Source organism: Chroicocephalus ridibundus, chromosome 1, assembly GCF_963924245.1.
Source record: "Chroicocephalus ridibundus chromosome 1, bChrRid1.1, whole genome shotgun sequence".
NCBI classification, from domain to species: domain Eukaryota; kingdom Metazoa; phylum Chordata; class Aves; order Charadriiformes; family Laridae; genus Chroicocephalus; species Chroicocephalus ridibundus.
This window is the reverse complement of record NC_086284.1, coordinates 213,540,014-213,558,534: the sequence shown is the minus strand read 5'-3', so window position 1 is coordinate 213,558,534 and position 18,521 is coordinate 213,540,014. Positions and strand designations below refer to the sequence as shown.

General features: G+C 38.3%; 1 protein-coding gene across 2 annotated transcripts in view; it reads right to left on the bottom strand.

Moving 5' to 3' along the window:
- The window catches only part of UPF2 (UPF2 regulator of nonsense mediated mRNA decay), a 69,685-nt gene that overhangs the window by 39,547 nt on the left and 11,617 nt on the right, over positions 1-18,521 (bottom strand). For both annotated transcript variants that reach the window (XM_063323624.1, XM_063323625.1), the window contains exons 5-8: positions 17,878-18,075; positions 15,880-16,029; positions 8,877-8,980; positions 8,261-8,346 (exon numbers count right to left, since the gene is read on the bottom strand). In XM_063323624.1, the coding sequence (XP_063179694.1) occupies positions 8,261-8,346; positions 8,877-8,980; positions 15,880-16,029; positions 17,878-18,075 (538 nt within the window). The remainder of the gene's footprint in view (positions 1-8,260; positions 8,347-8,876; positions 8,981-15,879; positions 16,030-17,877; positions 18,076-18,521) is intronic.

Below are 18,521 nucleotides of genomic sequence, written 5' to 3'. Positions count from 1 at the left end.
AATAATTTATAGACAAAAATGTATTTATGTCTAAAAGTACAGGTACCGTTTTGCTTGTGAAAAGAATGAATGTGCATATACTGACAGAACTACATACATGCAATTTTACGGGCTCACACTTCAGACTGCAATATCATTTTAAAATAACAATACAAAAAGGAACACTACCACATCCTATTAGAATCCTCCACAGTTAACTTCCTTTCTAAACTACCGCCTTAGGCGAAATGCCAAACATCACCCTACCTACAGAATTTGACCTTTAAGAAATTACAAGATACAAAAAAATTCAGATGCCCCCCACTCTGCAAAATGAAAAATTCTTACAGACAACTCCATTTGTTATTGCAATCTTTTTTTAGAGGAGCAGCAAACATAATGAGGAAGGTAAGAACATCCTTATTTTTAAGGCAGTGAACTTCTAAATGAATGCAGTAGCATTATTACACAAAAGAAAGCTCAGCAGATGTGATGTGGCAACGCTTTTTCTCAAAACTCAGCTAGTACTCCAGCAAATGCTAATATTTCAAAATTTTCTATAGAACTTTCCTTCTTTTCTCTTTCCCAGATTACATGCCTTCATAGCCATTTCATAGTATTCCATGTTTCCCTTAGGGAATTTTGGAAGGCAATTTGTGTTTTCTTTAGTTTGTACTTTATTTCTTTCCATCAAAGACTATCTGGTTGTAAAAACGGGATAAACGTCCTTAAACCTGGTTTGTGGCATCATGTAACAGGACACAGCATTAAAGACAGCTGCTTTGAATAAATGGGCATGTATCACTTTTAAATGCAGAGAAACCAACTGCACTCTGAGGTCTCATAATATCATTTAACAAGCTGAAGAAAGTATTTTTGATTTATTTTTAGAATGTAAATTAATGCTGTAAACAGACAAAGTGTAGAACAAGCCTACTGTTTTAAGAGGAGATAAGCGTCTTAAATTTGCATGCTTCAAGTGAGAAATCACCTGTAAGGGAAAAACGGATCTTGAGTTTACACTTTATAAAGGATTAAGGTTTTCCCCACTGCTAGGGAGGAGGGGGAAAAAAAAAAGAAAAGAAAAAAATGCTCCTGAGGAAAAAAAAATAATCTAAAAGCACAGTCAATACATAGAGCTTTGCCCTGGCACAAATTAAAACTGGAAAAGCACCAAGACAAAAAACCCAAAACAAAACATACACAACTGCCTCCCCTCTCCTTTCTGCTGCTATGTAACTAGAGAACATTTCCAAGATTTTTAATATCCACTCACAGGAAGATGGATAATCGTGTATTAGAAGCATCAGAATATACCACCTGAGAAAGGCAGAGTTAAGCAACCTCCAGAAAATACATAAAACTCCTGGTGAAACATTGCAGGTATCCCGGTTACCTATTTAACAGTTTTTATTTTCTCTTGTTAATCAATAACTGAAGTAGTATTTACATTTTTCAGGCTTGTCGGAACACACGGTCAAGGATGACTAGCCACTGTAAATTACTATGATGTGATTAAGCATTTAGCCATTAACTCTTAGAGAAGACGTGAAAGTCTCATTACTTTATGCCCAAACACAAAAGCTAAACTAAAAAAAGACTTTGGCTGAATTGAGGGGATGTATTTTAATTGAAGGGATTTCTTTATGGCATCTCTTTTAAGACAAATAGCACAAAGTTTTATTCTGGTCTGAAAAGTACCTGCCTGCTGAGAGCTAATAATTTCATCTCTGTAAACTGAACATACCTGGGGGAAAATTAAAGTCTTAGAGCACATTGTTGTTATTCCCTCTCAGAGCACAAAAGGTTTCTTCATGGGGAAGAATACCAAGACTGGGTATTTCTAAATAGGTGAAATATAATAAGGAAAAGCCTTAGGTCAGTTACTGTGAAATTGGCAATCAGTGATTGAATCCATTCCCTCTCTCACAGGGGATACAAAAATTAGTGTTCAGAAGTGGAGAGACTGCAGTATCAGTGGCACCATCTACTGGCATTAAGGCTCATCTAATTAGGGTTTTTGTTTTCTCCCCAAGCATTTCTTTTTCTTGAGAAGGGGAGCATATATGAAGTAAAAAAAAAAAGCGCCAACAAAAAACCCAAGTACACACAGAATCCACAGTCTTGCTTTGTCTTCCTGCTTTTCTACATTCTGAAGCAAGATCTAGCATCAGGGATGAGTCTTCAGTTACTCTCTGAAGCCTATGTTAAGCACCATGAATATTAAGCACCATGAATATAAATTGCCGTAAGTAAAAAAAAAAAACCACTACTTCTGACCATTGCCATTTCGACCACATACCTTGGATTGAAATCTAGTCAACTCTAGATCTCTGGATCACATGGACTACACTTCAGAGAAATATCTAAGAGCACATTTTTTTTTTTTTTAGCATCTCAAATAAATTTATACAAGGAAAAAAAAAGACTTTGCTCAATTAAAATCCTAACTGCAATCTTTCTAGAATGGGTGCACCCAAAATGTTATACCCAGAAAGAGTGAGGGGGGCATTTTAGACATTTAACAACTGTGAATTTACCAGAAAGACAGATTAAAGAATGAAGCAATATAGCAATAGCTCCTGCCTCAGAAGGATAATCATAATCCAGATAAATGCAGCGTATTCACAGGGCCTGAACAGGTACAAACTGCCACCCACACTGCTCAGTGGGAAGAGAATGATGCTATGGAATCTGCACGCGATCAGATAAGCACTTTTTGCTTTTGTTTCTTAGCTGTGGCATAAACTCCTTATCTCAAGCACATCCCTCGATTTTATCCTGAAATGAGAGATGCCACATACACTGGTAAGTCAAGTTAAACTGAACAAAAAGGACCTTGCTACTGAGGATTCGCAGGATAAAAAGCTGAAAGAAGGTAGATACACAGGAGGTGTCTTTTGACTTAAAACTTTTGACTTTTAAGTCTTTTGACTTCAAATGCTCAGTACTATTTAACACTCAAGAAGCAGCTAGTTTCTGAATTAAGAACAGACAACGATAATGCTAGAAATTTCCATATGATGAACAACAGATCTCTTGCTTAGTAAACTTGCAACTTCATAGATCACCACAGATGGGAATGGCAAGACGACCAGAAGCCACAACATCCCCTATCTATTGTTCAGCGTTTGCCTAGAATTGTTTAGAACTTAAGGCCTACAAAGAGATTTTAAACTTCCCATATTGAAGTTGAAAAAATTCAAAATTGCAGTATGCAGTTAAACATAATTACATGTATCTGTACAGGAAGATAATTCAGTTCGATAGCAAGGAATTACACATAAATGCCCTAAAGCTGCGAGCAGCATGGGTTAAATCACTGTATTGCACTTCAGTGCAAACTATATAGTCCTGAATTAAAAGGCTAATATTTAATTTTAAACCAATCCTCCAATGCAAATCTGAAAGCCACGTGTATACTAGCATTGAAAAATCTTTTTAAAAGGCTTTCTGTTCTGTTGGGTTGGAGGTTCAAATTGCAGCTGAAAATGTTAATGCAATCCATTCATAAGTATTCGACAAAGCAGTGCAATGATGTTGTATTCTAACACTAATCTACAGTTAGTTTAGGAAAAACTCCTTTTTGTCAAATTAGGTTTTCTATCTTGACAAATCCTGCCTCTGTCCCAATTTATCCAACGCCACTGGGAGCAAGAAAGCAACATTGGCAACGCTGCATAATGACTTTGCCTTTACAGTGTCTGCATTACTCCTCAAACACAAAAACAGTTTTGTACTTTCTTGGTAAAGTTGTTGTGCCTGTACATTTCCTAAAACTGATCTCTCGAGAAGAAACAGAAATTACTCTCTTATTGAAGTATCTTACTGTGGCTGCCAACAGAATAGCTAGACTTAGAGGGATATTGCAGAAACTCCTGGAATTAGCAAACACTAGTATGCAACACCCATAACAGAAGGTAAAGACCTATCATTATGGCTCAGTGAAGAGCTACACAAAGCAAACACATGGTTAACGCATAGTACACAAAGCTTCGAAGCAGTGTGTTATACCATTTTCTAAGGGAATTCATAGCATTTTATAGCAACCGTTAGTACTGTGTACCCTACACACACCTGGAGTTTTTCCACAAGACTTATAAATGTTGATTTCAAGACAGAAAGCAGACCTACTCCTTTACCAACTGCAGTAAGAGAGCAAACTTAAATATTAGGACAGATTGCCCTTTAGAATCATCTGCATCTAGGGGCAATTCAGCTGCTGTTTTCATCGCAACTCTCAGAACAAGAAGCTCAGTCAACGTCCTGTTTCTCCTGCCTAGTAAGCCAGAAACAGGCATCACTAACGCAGGCAAAAGAACAGGCAGAAATATAGAGTTGAACTTAAGATCTTACAATTGGAAGGTGCAGCATTCATTAGTCCAGTAGGTCTCAGAGCAGACAGCAGAAAAAGGTATTTAAAAAAGAATTGTACATGGAATATTCATGTTTCTTAATATTAAGAATTAATATTTATAATTAAAGAACAACAGTGATCAGCTGAGCCATTCACTGGAGTATTAGTTACAAATATTAGAGAACAGAACTGTCACAAAGATAGCAGCTCCTTGAGCCAACCACACCTTCTATACTAGTCTATTGAGTTCCTACAGAAAAAAAAATAATCTTTTTAAAATTATTATTATTCTTAAAACAAATTTGTGGGATAGTGAAACTACCATAGGGAAGACAATGAATGTGGAGAGTGTATACACTTCTAGCAACTTACTGTTTTCCTAGTATAGCCTGAACAAAAAACACTTTTTTTTTTTTTTTAAATGTCACAATACACTAGAAACTCGACTTTTGATTTTATGGTATCTATGAATCCACACCGCCGAATTGACAAGCCATCACGTTGTTCTTGTCTGGAACTACCTCTTTTGCTGTGCACAAAGTCAACAAGTTCCTTCAGGTCATTATCATCTAGCACGTTTTAGGGGATTATGCAAAGAAAATCATGCAGCTTCAAAGAGGTTCCAAGAGTTAATGGCCAATTTGAGCAATCTGGAATCTACAGCACCAGGAAGAAATAGCAGACAGTAGTACAAATATTACTGTATGTTCACAGACCAGCCAACAAGCTGTTTCCATTTTGCAAACAAACACGGAAAATTCTCTACTATGGTAGAGCTGAAGATGAAAGCTTAAGTCACCCTGCTGATTTACATTGCTGTAGATGTTCCAAGTTGTGCGAAAGATTTCTTCTCAAATTGTGTTTTGATGCACTTTGTGATTACCAGCAGGCTGATAAATGGAAACGTTATTGCCTCTACACGATAAATTTGGGCTGAAGAGCACCTTGTTATGTCTGTCTAGCACAGAAGATATTCAAAAGTCTCTGTCCAAAATACGAATTACTGAGAGAGGCAGCAATCAAAGTCTCCGAAGACTGTGGTGTCAAAATCACAGTTTTTAGAGAAAAGAATACACGAGAGAATGAAAGATTATGTGCACTCCTAATTGCAAAACTAATATCAAGGTAGAGTCAGGTTAGTACAATGCCAGGGGTTGGACAGAACTGCCCATCGTAAGTGAAGATCAGGTTCGTGACCACCTGATGGACCTGAAAGTGAACAAGTCCATGCGACCCGATGGGATACACCCACGGGTACTGAAGGAACGGGTGGATGAGGTTCCTAAACCGCTCTCTATTATATTCCAAAAGTCATGGCAGTCTGGTGAGGTCCCCACTGACTGGAAAAGGGGAAACATAATCCCCATTTTCAAAAAGGGAAAGATGGAGGAACCAGGGAACTATAGGCCACTCAGTCTCACCTCCATGCCTGGTAAGATTATGGAGCAGATCCTCTTGGAGGCACTGCTGAGGCAGAAGAATAACGAAGAGGTGATTGGGTACAATCAACATGGCTTCACCAAGGGCAAATCGTGCCTGACAAACCTGGTGGCCTTTTTGAGAAGGTCACAACATCAATAGACAAGGGGAGAGCAACTGATGTCATTTACCTGGACCTAAGCAAAGCCTTTGACACCGTCCTGCATGACATCCTGGTCTCCAAGCTGACAAAATATGGCTTTGATGGACTGACAATTCAGTGGATAAAGAACTGGCTTGACGGCCACAGCCAAGGAGTGGCTGTCAATGGGTCCATATCCAAGTGGAGGCCAGTGACAAGTGGAGTCCCTCAAAGATCAGTACTGGGACCGGTCTTGTTTAACATCTTCGTCAGCGACATGGACAGTGGCATAGGGTGCACCCTCAGCAAGTTTGCTGACGACACCAAGCTGTGTGGGGAGGCTGACATGCTGGAGGGAAGGGATGCCATCCAGAGGGACCTTGACAGGCTGGAGAGGTGGGCCCATGCCAACCTCATGAAGTTTAACAAGACCAAGTGCAAGGTCCTCCATCTAGGTCGGGGCAGTCCCAAGCACTGATATAAGCTGGGCAGTGACTGGCTTGAGAGCAGCCCTGAAGAAAAGGACTTGGGGGTGCTGGTGGATGAGAGGCTCAACATGAGCCATCAGTGTGCACTAGCAGCCCAGAAAGCCAATCATATCCTGGGCTGCATCAGGAGAAGGGTGGCCAGCAGGTCGAGGGAGGTGATTCTCCCCCTCTACTCCACTCTCATGAGACCCCACCTGGAGTACTGCATCCAATTCTGGAGCCCCTACTACAAGAAAGATAGGGACATGCTGGAACGTGTCCAGAGAAGGGCCACAAGGATGACCAGAGGGCTGGAGCAGCTCTCCTAAGAGGACAGACTGAGAGAGTTGGGGTTGTTCAGTCTGGAGAAAAGAAGGCTCTCAGGAGACCTTACAGTGGCCTACCAGTATCTTAAGGGGGCCTACAAGAAAGCTGGTGAGGGACTTTTTAGGATGTCGGGTAATGGTAGGACTAGAGGGAATGGATTAAAACTAGAGATAGGTCGATTCAGACTGGACGTTAGGAAGAAGTTCTTCACCGTGAGGGTGGTGAGACACTGGAACAAGGTTACCCTGAGAGGTGGTGGAAGCCCCATCCCTGGAGGTGTTCAAGGCCAGGCTGGATGGGGCTTTGAGCAGCCTGGTCTAGTGGGAGGTGTCCCTGCCCACGGCAGGGGGGTTGGAACTAGATGATCTTTAAGGTCCCTTCCAACCCTAACAATTCTATGATTCTATGATGATACTTGCAGTCAGCAAACAAACCATTGACTGATATACAGCTAAGAGCGTGCTGTTATTAGCACAGCAGATGCTTATTACAGATGTGATGTAGAAATAGGCTAGAATTAAGGTTGAAAACACAATGCAAGAACCAAGTGATTAGAAGTAAGGAAAACAAACCACCAATATCTGTTTATTCAAAGCAGTAGTCTACACAAGTCTTGAGACAAAATGGACATTCAAAACATGTTTTTTCCTTGGTGTTAAAACGGAAAAATGCAATGGGATCAAAGTGGTGTGAATTCTAACAGGAAATCCAAGATTTGAGTATGAAACATTTGAAACTAAAAGCATCATCAAAACAACCTCTCAGGAGAAACAGGGCAAGCTGGAGCAAGAAAAGTGACTCCTTTATAATAGCACTTATTTGTTGCACCTATTTAAGGTATAAGTTTACCAGAGAGCAGAGAAATATATTATTCTTCCAGTGAATTTAACAATTCTATCTCAATATTTGCAATCATTTCTGTAAGCAAGGCTCCTCCTGAAAGTGCAGGGATGTCTCTTACACAAAAAGAGAGACCAGGAGAAATAGCAAAACTACACAGACAGACATACACGGACAGAACAGGCCAGGCCAACAGGCCAACTATTATTCTTGCTTCCTCCAAGCCAGCTGGCCTAGAACCAGCTGCGTTCCAGAAGACAAAAGGCTATAATGGCTATGTACTATATGAGAATTAACATACGACAAGAAATTATCCTTCCTAAACTATATTGTGCTATATTAGAGGTTCTTATATTAAAAAAAGTGCAAGTTCCCCTGAATTAAATAGATCCTGCTTTTTGAACAGAAGGTAGTTTTGTGTTGTTTTCAAGGTTAAAAAAGTCATTAAGAGATCCACTATAAACATGTGAGTACAATAAAATAGAAACTAATTATTAAAAAATTTTAAACTGGTATGGCAAAATATTGTGGTGAATTGCTTCATCATTAATCCTAAATATTTCTTTGGTGGTCTAGCATAAAATTGCTCTAGAAGTGCGCATCAGGAATAAATAAATGCAGCTTGGAATATGTGCCAGCCTTCAGTAATTTAAACAGTTAAAAAACATACACATATGTTAAGTTAAATAACCAAAGGGTGGATCCAGCTTGTTCCCCTTCAGTTCTTACCTTTGTCTAGGAACTATGAAAAGCGCCCGTACTAGTTTTCTTCTGTTAGCTTTTGTATTCATATTCATGCAAAAATCCATTGCTGCCTATAAAGAGAAAAGTCCATATAACACTTCACCTTTATTGTAGTGGTTTTTTATTTAAAGCAATACAACACGCTTTTCAAAAGTATCTTTTAGAGAGCTATGCTTATTACATGCAGCTGCTTTAAAAACAACTGTAAAGGAAAAAAAAAAATCTTCATTTTTGTCTAGAACTGACTATAGTTAGAAAACACGTCCCATTACAGGAATACAGACTGATTCTTTGGATCAACACAAGGAAGAAACAGCTTTAGGGAAACAGTGAGGAATTTGTCAGGGAGTGATGGGAGACAAAAAAGAAAAAGCCAAGTCTGCTTCTAAAACAATCTAACACATAAGAGAACAGGCAGATGAAACCACAATCACATAGTATTTGGGCAATTGCGGACTAAGTGAGGAAAAGAAAATATTTCCTCCAGGTTAAAAAAAAGTCAGCTACTGCTAAACTCCAAAGCTTCAAGTTTTTATTTCCGATCAATCTGATCGACGATTATAGCTTCTAAGAATGGAAAAAGTGAAAAATATGACTATACCTTGTCTATGAGGTCTCTGTTGACACAATTCGGAAGCTGCTGAAGAAAAGCATCTACTATAAGTTTCAAATGAGATCCAGTACTGGCTTCTTCATCCTCTTGTTCTAACAGAGTCAAATAAACAAGCAGTACACATCTTTAAGCTATGAAATACAACGATGTACTATCACATTCTCCAAACACAGTGCATTTGTAGTGTTCAGTTGTTAAATATTCATCTACAGATTAAAGAAGTTACAAAAATTAATCTTTCAATGCAAAATTCCCCTGATTGTCTATGCCGACAAAAGTATCACCTTTAAAACTGTTTTCCTTTTCATGAAGTTCCCTACCTCCTAATTTATACAACAAATATACATTCCTGGAAAACTATGGTAATTTTTTTAGGTGATAAAAGGAGGACCACAAGAAGGCCCAAACATGGGAGAAAATAATTATGAGGGAAGAAAAACCAACACCAAGCCACACCTTAATGCAACTGTGGATTTCATGTATGTTTACCCTGCAGGAGAAATAGAATTTCTGAACAAAAATGTCCATTAAGGCCATTCTTTCACCTGGTATGTTCTTGACATCTTTTCACTTGAGGCTGTTAAAACTAGAGGCCAACTTAATTCTTTCAGCTGTACAGAAACCAGAGTATAGAACCATAAAGTGACAAGCAACGAGGGCTGATGATGCAGCAATTACAAGGCAAGTGACAACTTGTTTTTCAGGCAAACACTTCCCTGTTACTTGCAACATAAGAAACAGGGACCTGTATCTACTAATTGTGTCAGTAACACTAGTCAAGTAAAAGATGGCAGGACAGCTCTACCATTGAAATTCAGATTTTCTGACGTCAACTATGAAGATCTCACCAGACCAATCCCCCTACAGTTACCCCTTAATTACAAAACATGTGTTATGCTTCAAAAAATTTCCAGATTTTACTAAGTCCTAGAGGAGAGTCTAATTTGCTCTACAGCATAACATGAGCTAAAACAGCGAGTTATAACACAAATGCTTGCAAAGAGCCCTTCCTTGGCCAAAGCAACACAAAAGAACACTGCTTCCTGAAAAAGGAACACGATGATGCTTGGTTTCCTTTCAGTTTGAGGATGTTCTGCAGTACCAAGAATACTTAAGAGGTGTTTGAAAGCAGAACAGAGACAGATTTCAAAAGGTGAATATGGTGGTGGTGAAACTGCACCCAAAAAACCTACAAAATACCCAAGACTTGGTAAAGTCGCTTTATCTTTGCGGGCCACTCAGTAAGGTAAGCTAGCATAAGAGACTGAAGTTCCTTTTTCATGTTACTAAAAGGCAAACAGAAAACAAAGGTGCTATATTGTAGGACAATTTTTTCTTGGGGTTTTGTTTTTGTTGGGTTTTTGGGAGATAGTTGGGGCAAGGGTTGAGCTAGGTAGAAAAACTCTAAGAAATGTTCTAAGGAACGCTACCAGCTACCCCGTCTTGAAGGTGCTACAGATTAAAGTAGATGACATCGCCTCCTCTCTTGCACAGGCCACTAGAAGTCAGAAGAACAAGAGATAAAGGTTCATTAAGAAAAAGGAAGATGTTCAGACAAGAGGACCATGAAGTTTTAAATGCTTAATGGAACCCTGACTCTCTCATCAACCATATACTCAGAGTTACACTTCACTAGGACACATGCAATAGCTCAAACCAGACAATTTGTACTAGCAAATTTTGTTTTAATGTATTTTTCCTTTTAGATATTTACAGCCACGCCTTCCTGTCTCCTTCTGATGTTCTTTTATCTTCCTCTTTTTCCCTTACAGGGCTTAGTTGTCTCACCTCCGTCTTCTATTCAATCTGACTCAATGCTCTTAAATTAATTTTAAAAAAGCCTTTGACAATTCAGTCACTTTTCAAGAGGCCCTGCTATCACATTCAATTTCAATAGTTCCCAAATATATCTCCTCTTTCACTGGTCCTCTGCTTCACTGGAGGGCTACAGATATTCTCCCACTGTATTTCTAGATATTTATTTCTCATCACAGTATGTGGATCCTTTTTAAGTTGAAAGCCTCTTTGCAGTACCTAAAGTAGGTCTAGGAGTTAAGACAGAAAACTAAGAATTTTACAGTGACAGGAAATGAAACGGTCAGGGCTTCCTTCTCCAAGGCAAACGATGATTCTAAACATGCAATTCATGCAAAGAATGAGTTCGTTTCCTGCTTTTCACTTTGATCCTCAAGTTCCAGTCTTTCAGCAATCACATTTTAGAACTGCATTACCTCTTTTTAAAAATTCACTACAAGTAGTAGCGTATAACAATTATGGTTAGACTATTTGTAAGTCTACCTGGGTGCAGATCAAATCATGCAGTAAGATCAACTCATTGTAGAGACCGAAGGAAAAATTATTTCTTCTTTTTAAACGCCTTCATATTTAACCAGAAATGCATGCAATCCCGCAACTTCCAGGGAGAAAGTATAAGACCCTAAGGACTTACTGAAGTTGTTCTCCTGCAACGATTGGTGCAAAACAATCTTCTACTTCAATAATACTTACCTGCGTTCCCCTCTCCCTGCAGACATACTTCCTGAGAAACCCCCGGGCTCCCTTATTGTTAACACTTTTTTTAATTTTTACAAAACTATAACCTTACAGGGGGCTCTATCCTAGAAACTTCACTCTGCCTAAAAGCTTCATTCTACTTTGTAGAGTATCACCCAGACAGTGGAAATAACAGAAGTGCTTTTGTAACGCTAGTAGCTATTCCCTCTGTGACATAAGCTTCTGTAATGAATTTGATCGTGCAGGAGCCCTCCCATTCAGATGGTACAAACCAATGCTGTGAGGAAATTTTGTCTGGATCTCTCTCTCTGCACAACATTTAGGCACAAGCATGATGTTGAACACCTTGTTGAATCAAAGCCTCACTGAGGAATGTGTTCAGAATTTAGTCTCACAAAGCACCCAAGTACAAAAAAAATATTTCTTTATCAAGAGAGAAGGAATTTAAAAGAAATATTGATAGGTATTTTGCTAGTTCTCTGAACAGTATAGCAAAATTAAAAGGGTTGACTTGATGCTCATGTTCCATACATAATCTCTACTACCGATCACCCTTACAAAAACTGGCACTATATATATATATATATATATATATATGTATATATATATATATATATATGTATATCTTGACATCAGAGTCCTCCTGCTCCCAGTACCCTTGATGGCTTCCACCCTGGCCATTCCTCACTTAACATCTTCGTCTCCATTCACACAGCTTCATTTTTAACATTTTATCTTCTCTTTTAAGAACAACCTCAAAACTCACTTCTTTCAGCATGTTTTCCGTCACTATTTTCAGCTCCGGTGCTATCTGCTCCCTCTCTCTTCCCTGAGCATATTGAAAATAAGAAAATTAAGATTCACTCAAAGTTAACACAATAGAGAAACAAAATCAGCTGAATTCCTGGTAAACAAACCTCTTCAACTAACTGCATTGACTTTCATTTTACATGTCATATCTTAAATGTAGCTGACTATAGACTCCAGCCTTCAGGGAAAAAGTGCAGACACAGTGACTGCAATGCTGTGAAGGATGCTCACCAGGGCAGACCCGCTTTAAAAACACACACTTTGGAAAACTGCCGTGTCTCCCTCACATTTGGACAGTGGAGAAAAGACTGAAGAGAAGTGACAGAAGGAGACGCAGAAGTAACAGAAGATATGCAGCACCCACTGACTAACTGGACTGCCTACCCTCTGTATCCTGTTTTCCCCTCTATAATTTACTTATTCCCTCCACAACTGAAATCCACACTCCCGGACTTCCACAACAACTAAAGCTACTTTTATTTTCTTCATCTTGGACCTTAAATCTAAGGCCCTGCTATACCACATGCATCCTCTCTTTTTATACTGAAGGCCCATCTCAACCTAGGAATACTGTTTTATGTTTGTAATAGTGTCATAATACAGTGGTTTCATTCTTTGCTGGCTTTACACAAAACATTACTACTAACTTAAATCACGTACAGATACACAAAAATTCAATACATATTAAGAAAGGTTAAAGCTATATTTTGCAGCTGAAGGACACCTAGTTTTCCTAATTTCAAACCAAAGTGAATTTTACGTAAGAGAAAGTCTGAAAAAGTCTACCAGTTCACTAGATGGAATACATCACAGAACTTGAAACACCACCTAAATTCAGAATTTTGTTAATTCTCTATATCTGGTGCTACCAACTAGAGGTGTTCAGCATTACACACAAACCCTCATCACTGTGTTTCTCTGTTTCCACTAAAGTAACACATGCTGCTTTTTCCAGCAGAACAAGGATTTGGTGATCATTCCTATTTTAATTTCCATCATTAATTTATGAAGCTAACTTCTCAGTATTAAAGAAATTTGACAAAGGTATAGAATTCACAAAGACACTAAGCTTCTACATGTTTCACAAAAAAATAAACTAACAAGCAAAGACAATCATGAAGCAGAAGTTCTCCGCAAAGAAAAAGCCTACATTGTGAGCCAAATGACATTACCGTCACAAGGCAGAGTAAAAGGCTTTCTTTAAGGGCTGGCTGTTTAATGATAACAAAATAAACCCCATTCTGACACATGTTAGATTAACCTTTCAGATAGGAGTATGTTTAGTCAATAGCTAGTTTAAAAACAGAAGTAGTACTGATGGTTAATATTTTATATTGTAACAAAACATGCATCACCCTCCTTTTACAATCAAAAGCATGGTCATTAATTCCTTCTGTGCTACTGTACATACTCAAACTGGCATTGCCTCCCAGTGAGCTAGAACTACACAGAGACTGCATCTTCCATTTCTGATCTCATCTCCTGTTATTCCTTCCGCCCTTCTAAAGGATCTCACGCTCATGTTATCTGGATTTGTATTTGGAATAATCTTCTGTATTTGGAATAAGCTTCAACCGCCTATCAAGTCAAGAATCTCTTCCAAAAAAAGACAAGAAGGAAAAACCCACATTCCTTTAGTGTACATTAACAAAGTATTTTTCACCTATCTAGCAGGCTATGAGCAATCCAGAATGAACTTCTCTTTTTCCTTTTGATTCCATGAGAACCTCCCTTGTAGATAGCCAGAACCACATTCTCCACTGTTGAGATCTCTGACCATAAGATAACAACTCATTAAAAGTGAGTGTTCCACAATTAAAACTTAACATCTTAACCAGCTTAATAAGCTGATGACTACTCAGAGAAGAATAAAAGTGGAAGGGAAAATTTATTCCCAAGAGGGTATGGCTTTTTCCAACCTGTTTGGGTAAAGAAAGGAAAAACCTAAGGAAATATTACATAGAATTATCCTGACAGTTTTCCTTTCAGAAGGAATCTGAAACAGTCTGACTCTGGAGCTGTCTAATTTCATATAATCTTCATGGTTGGAAGGGACCTTTGAGATCATTGAGTCCAACCAAACAACCTACAATGTCTGCCACTAAAGCATGCCCTGAAGCATCACATCTAGACGTTTCTTAAACACCTCTAGGGATGGTGACTCAACCACCTCCCTGGGCAGGCTGTTCCAGTGCCTGACCACTCTGTCAGTAAAGTCATTCTTCCTAATATCTAATCTAAACCTCCCCTGCCACAACTTCAGACCATTTCCTCTGGTCCTGTCATTATTCACCTGGGAGAAGAGGCCAACGCCCACCTCTCTCCAACCTCCTTTCAGGTAGTTGTAGAGGGCAATGAGGTCTCCCCTCAGCCTCCTCTTCTCCAAGCTAAACATGCCCAGCTCCCTCAGCCTCTCCTCATATGACCTGGTCTCCAGACCCCTCACCAGCTTGGTAGCTCTCAATTCAATTTCTTTGAATTCGTGAGGTGTCACAGACGAGCATAGTCCCAAGCTTAATTTCAGCTCAACTAAATTCAGGTACACAAGAGAGTCATCCAATTTTAAGATCCACGTGCCCTAACCCATCCCTGTCTTCAGCCAAGAGTGAGCGGCACTTTTAGGCACTTAGTGCCCAAACCCACAGATCCATGCACCAGCTTCTTCAATGAACTTACGCTTTAAACGCCGATACACAGTCTTTACCAGGACCTGAACTTTTTTTTGCTTTGATGTGAACGCCATGGTTTTGGCTTTAACTTCTTCACTTTTAAAGCCCAATGCAGTTTCAAGCAAGGGGATGATTAGATTATAAATTCACTAGATTGGGTAAGGATTTTGACTGTTAAGCCACAGAATCTCCAGCCAGTGGACTCTAGAGGTTATTTACTTCCCCGCATTCTAGACACAGAACAAGTTTCCTGATTCAGAAATAAAGGAAAAGAGTCTGCATTGATCCTTGGAAATCCAAAGGAGCAAAACCGAAGGGTCTTACAAACTGGGCTGAAAGAAAACACCTCACTTGCTCCTCTATGAATTTGGCTCTTAACACCTGATGTTGCTTTTCCCACTATTCAGTACCACTGAAGGAAAAACTTGTAAGAAAAATTCTTTAGAAATATTTTGCTGCTGTTTGCCCTAGTAAAACTAACACAGCTAGATTTTCACAGGTGCCATTTGCAGCCCTTTACACATAATTAGAGGTTAGAATTCTTAAATCCTGCTATGTAAAGCCATAACATCAAAAGTCTTTAACAAGACAGAAAGGCAGAGATGAATCTTAGATTTCAACAGAAGTTAAAAACAGAAAATATTTCATTAGTACCCTAAGAATATTTGATGAGAAAATAATTTATGCGCTGAAGTCTACATACTTCTTTCTAGTGACTTTTCAGGCAACTGCCTTCACATTTGATTATTTTTTAAAGATATATGAAGGAATTAGTAACTTTTACTACATAAACCTACATGTAATACTTTTCACTTGTATCTGAATGTTTTGTTACAAATCCATTTTTGATCACAATCCTAACAGTTTCTGGCTACTAAAGCTTCATAAATAAATATAGTTCCCACTGAAGTCACTCCATCTACTGACTAAAAAAACCATCAAGCTCAAAAAAAAAAATCAGGGAAAAAAAAAGAATTTCTAAACCCGATTCTTTTTACCTTGCTCATCAAGAAGCTTTTTTGTAAGATCTTCTGCCTCATCTCCACAGTCTAGCTCCAGAGGATCATCATTAATATCCAGGTTCTCCAGCTCCAACTCCAAATCCTCGCTCCCAGGTGCTTCCTTATTATCTTTGGCATCTTTTGAATCTATTTAAAAGTTAAGTAGAAATATTAAATTATTAAATACACACAGTCATGGTTAGAATACAGGAGGACTTGCGTTGCTAAACCTATGTCTCTTTAGTGCCTTAGTCCTGTTAAAAGGAAATGGGGAAAAGAATATCTACTTCATGAGACCATGCTGTCTCATCTGTTACGTCTCAGTGGTTTGACATCCTTCATATGGCTTTATCCATATACCTGAAAGCCACAAACATTTACCTACATTGGGGTCTGTTAAGGATTTCCAGTCTTTAGTGCTTTGGTTTGTTTTGAACTGTAACTTGTACATCTTCATTGGATGACATGCATACGTTCAAACAGAACAAGATATTCAGAATGTAGCAATCTACGGCCAAAAGTGCTTAAAATGGATTGCCAGGGCATCACATAGAAAGCGCAAGGAAAAAAACCCTTGCATACTGGGAAGGTCAGATAGAAAACCAGTATCCTCCAAAATTCTAGTAAATGAATATTATAACATTATTCAAAAGGAGCCAGATTCAAAGGTACAAATCCTAATTTAATGTTTGCACTACATATTCTTCATAGCTCAACTAACAGAATTGACAGAGTAAGATAAAGAGAGTGTTTTATACAGACTAAGAAAAAAAAGCAAAAAGCAGAACAGGAAGAAGATACTGAAGGCATAAAGTGCTACATAGAAGGTCAAATAAAAATCATACTTTCCTTGAAAACAAATAATCTATGAATCTTTAGATGGAGATTCAGAAAGGAGTAGCTAATATTTTTCTTTGACAACCACACTGGTCCAGCATAGAGCATCCTTCCAAGCAATTACAACATTTTGCTATTCTTTTAGGCCTCCAAGCCTCACTTGCAGACTGTGCTCCATAAAAAAAAAGTAATTTTCAATGCAAATAACCTTATTAAAATACTTATATTTTTCAAGCAAAAGTGTGACACAACTTCTAAACAGCCCACACATCATATGGAAATAGACAACTCACAAAGCAGGCAACGTGTTTAGAATCCCAGAAAAAATTAGTCTGGAATGGACCTTGGCGAGGTCTCTAGTTCAACCTCTGCTCAAAGTGGATGAGCCCTGTATTCGGACCGTATTTCCCAGGGATTTTTTCCACTTGTCTTGAAAAATCTCTTAAGACAGAGATTCCAGGCTCCCTGGGCAAACTGTTCCAACACCTAATTATCCTCACACAGAAATTTCAGAATTTAGAAATCAGAAAGACAGCCATGAGCTAGAATGCTGAAATTCCATTAATACTCAACATTGTCATACTCTGTGTGTATTAGAAAATCATGTAGCCTGTGTTTTTGTTGGCATTTCCTCAATGCCAAAACACTGCTCTTATCCAAACGTGCATATTCTGTTACACTTTGAGCCAGTGATGGTGAATGTCATTGTAACTAAAGTCTACCAATGCTGGGTTGTGAAGCCAGGGCTGAGTCAGAAGCGAGGAACCATCCAGGCCTTTTAATCTACTGGAATTTTATACTGAGACAGTTAGCTACCATTAACAATTTAGTGGAAAAAAACAGAATGAACACCTTTCAAAGAAGGTAAAACTTTTAGGTTTCTCACAGAAAAGTTAATATTTACTCACATTGGTTCATGTCCAATTATTTTAAATTTAAAATTCCATCAGTATTAAAATGGCTTTACTTTTTTCTTCCTTAAAATACCACACCCAAATACAATCCCTCTCCCACATAGTTTCTTCCCTAAAACTTCATCCAAACCAGTGTACTGTCCTGATCAACACAAATTACTTCACTGAAGACTCATTACTTCCATAAAATTTGCATACCTGTTGGATAAGATATGTTAAAGAAATACTCATCTAAACATTCTACCTCTTGATTCATCTTTGCTGGAATCCTTGTTCTGGGAACATTTTTCATTATCTTTAAACAAAATTGCTGGCACAAAAGCCTTTAAGTCGATGAGATTCTCATAGAAGTTTCTAGCATCTTCATCTTCCCAGATACCCCCCTCCAGGTCATATTCACCAGGTTTTCCTGGCGTGAAGATATCAATACCGGGTCCATGTTCTGCAAAAACAGTGAAACCGTAAGAAAGTTACTCACACAAGTTTCTCAACTTATAAACAGAGGCACCTATAAAGATTAAAAAAAATACTTTTAGAAACATCTTAACTTATTTATTACTACCACTGTTTTCACTTAAATATCGCAATGTAAAATTTAAAGTGCTTTTAACAATCCAATCTTAATACTGGATATAGCAATAAGCTCCCTTAAAATCGTAAATTTAGCATTGATAGAAAACAGAGAGAGTGTCAGAGTGAAAGTCAAATCAAGTAAAATCAAGCAACACATTATGTGGTATTAGAAAGAAAAGCTATAACAGACTTTAACTACATTAGCATAAAAAGTAATGCTTTGAGCATAATGAACTATATCCCACTGTATTTTAAGAACAGAAGTTTAAAAAGAATAATTTTAAATTTAGAGGTACTCAAGAAATACAGCTTTTT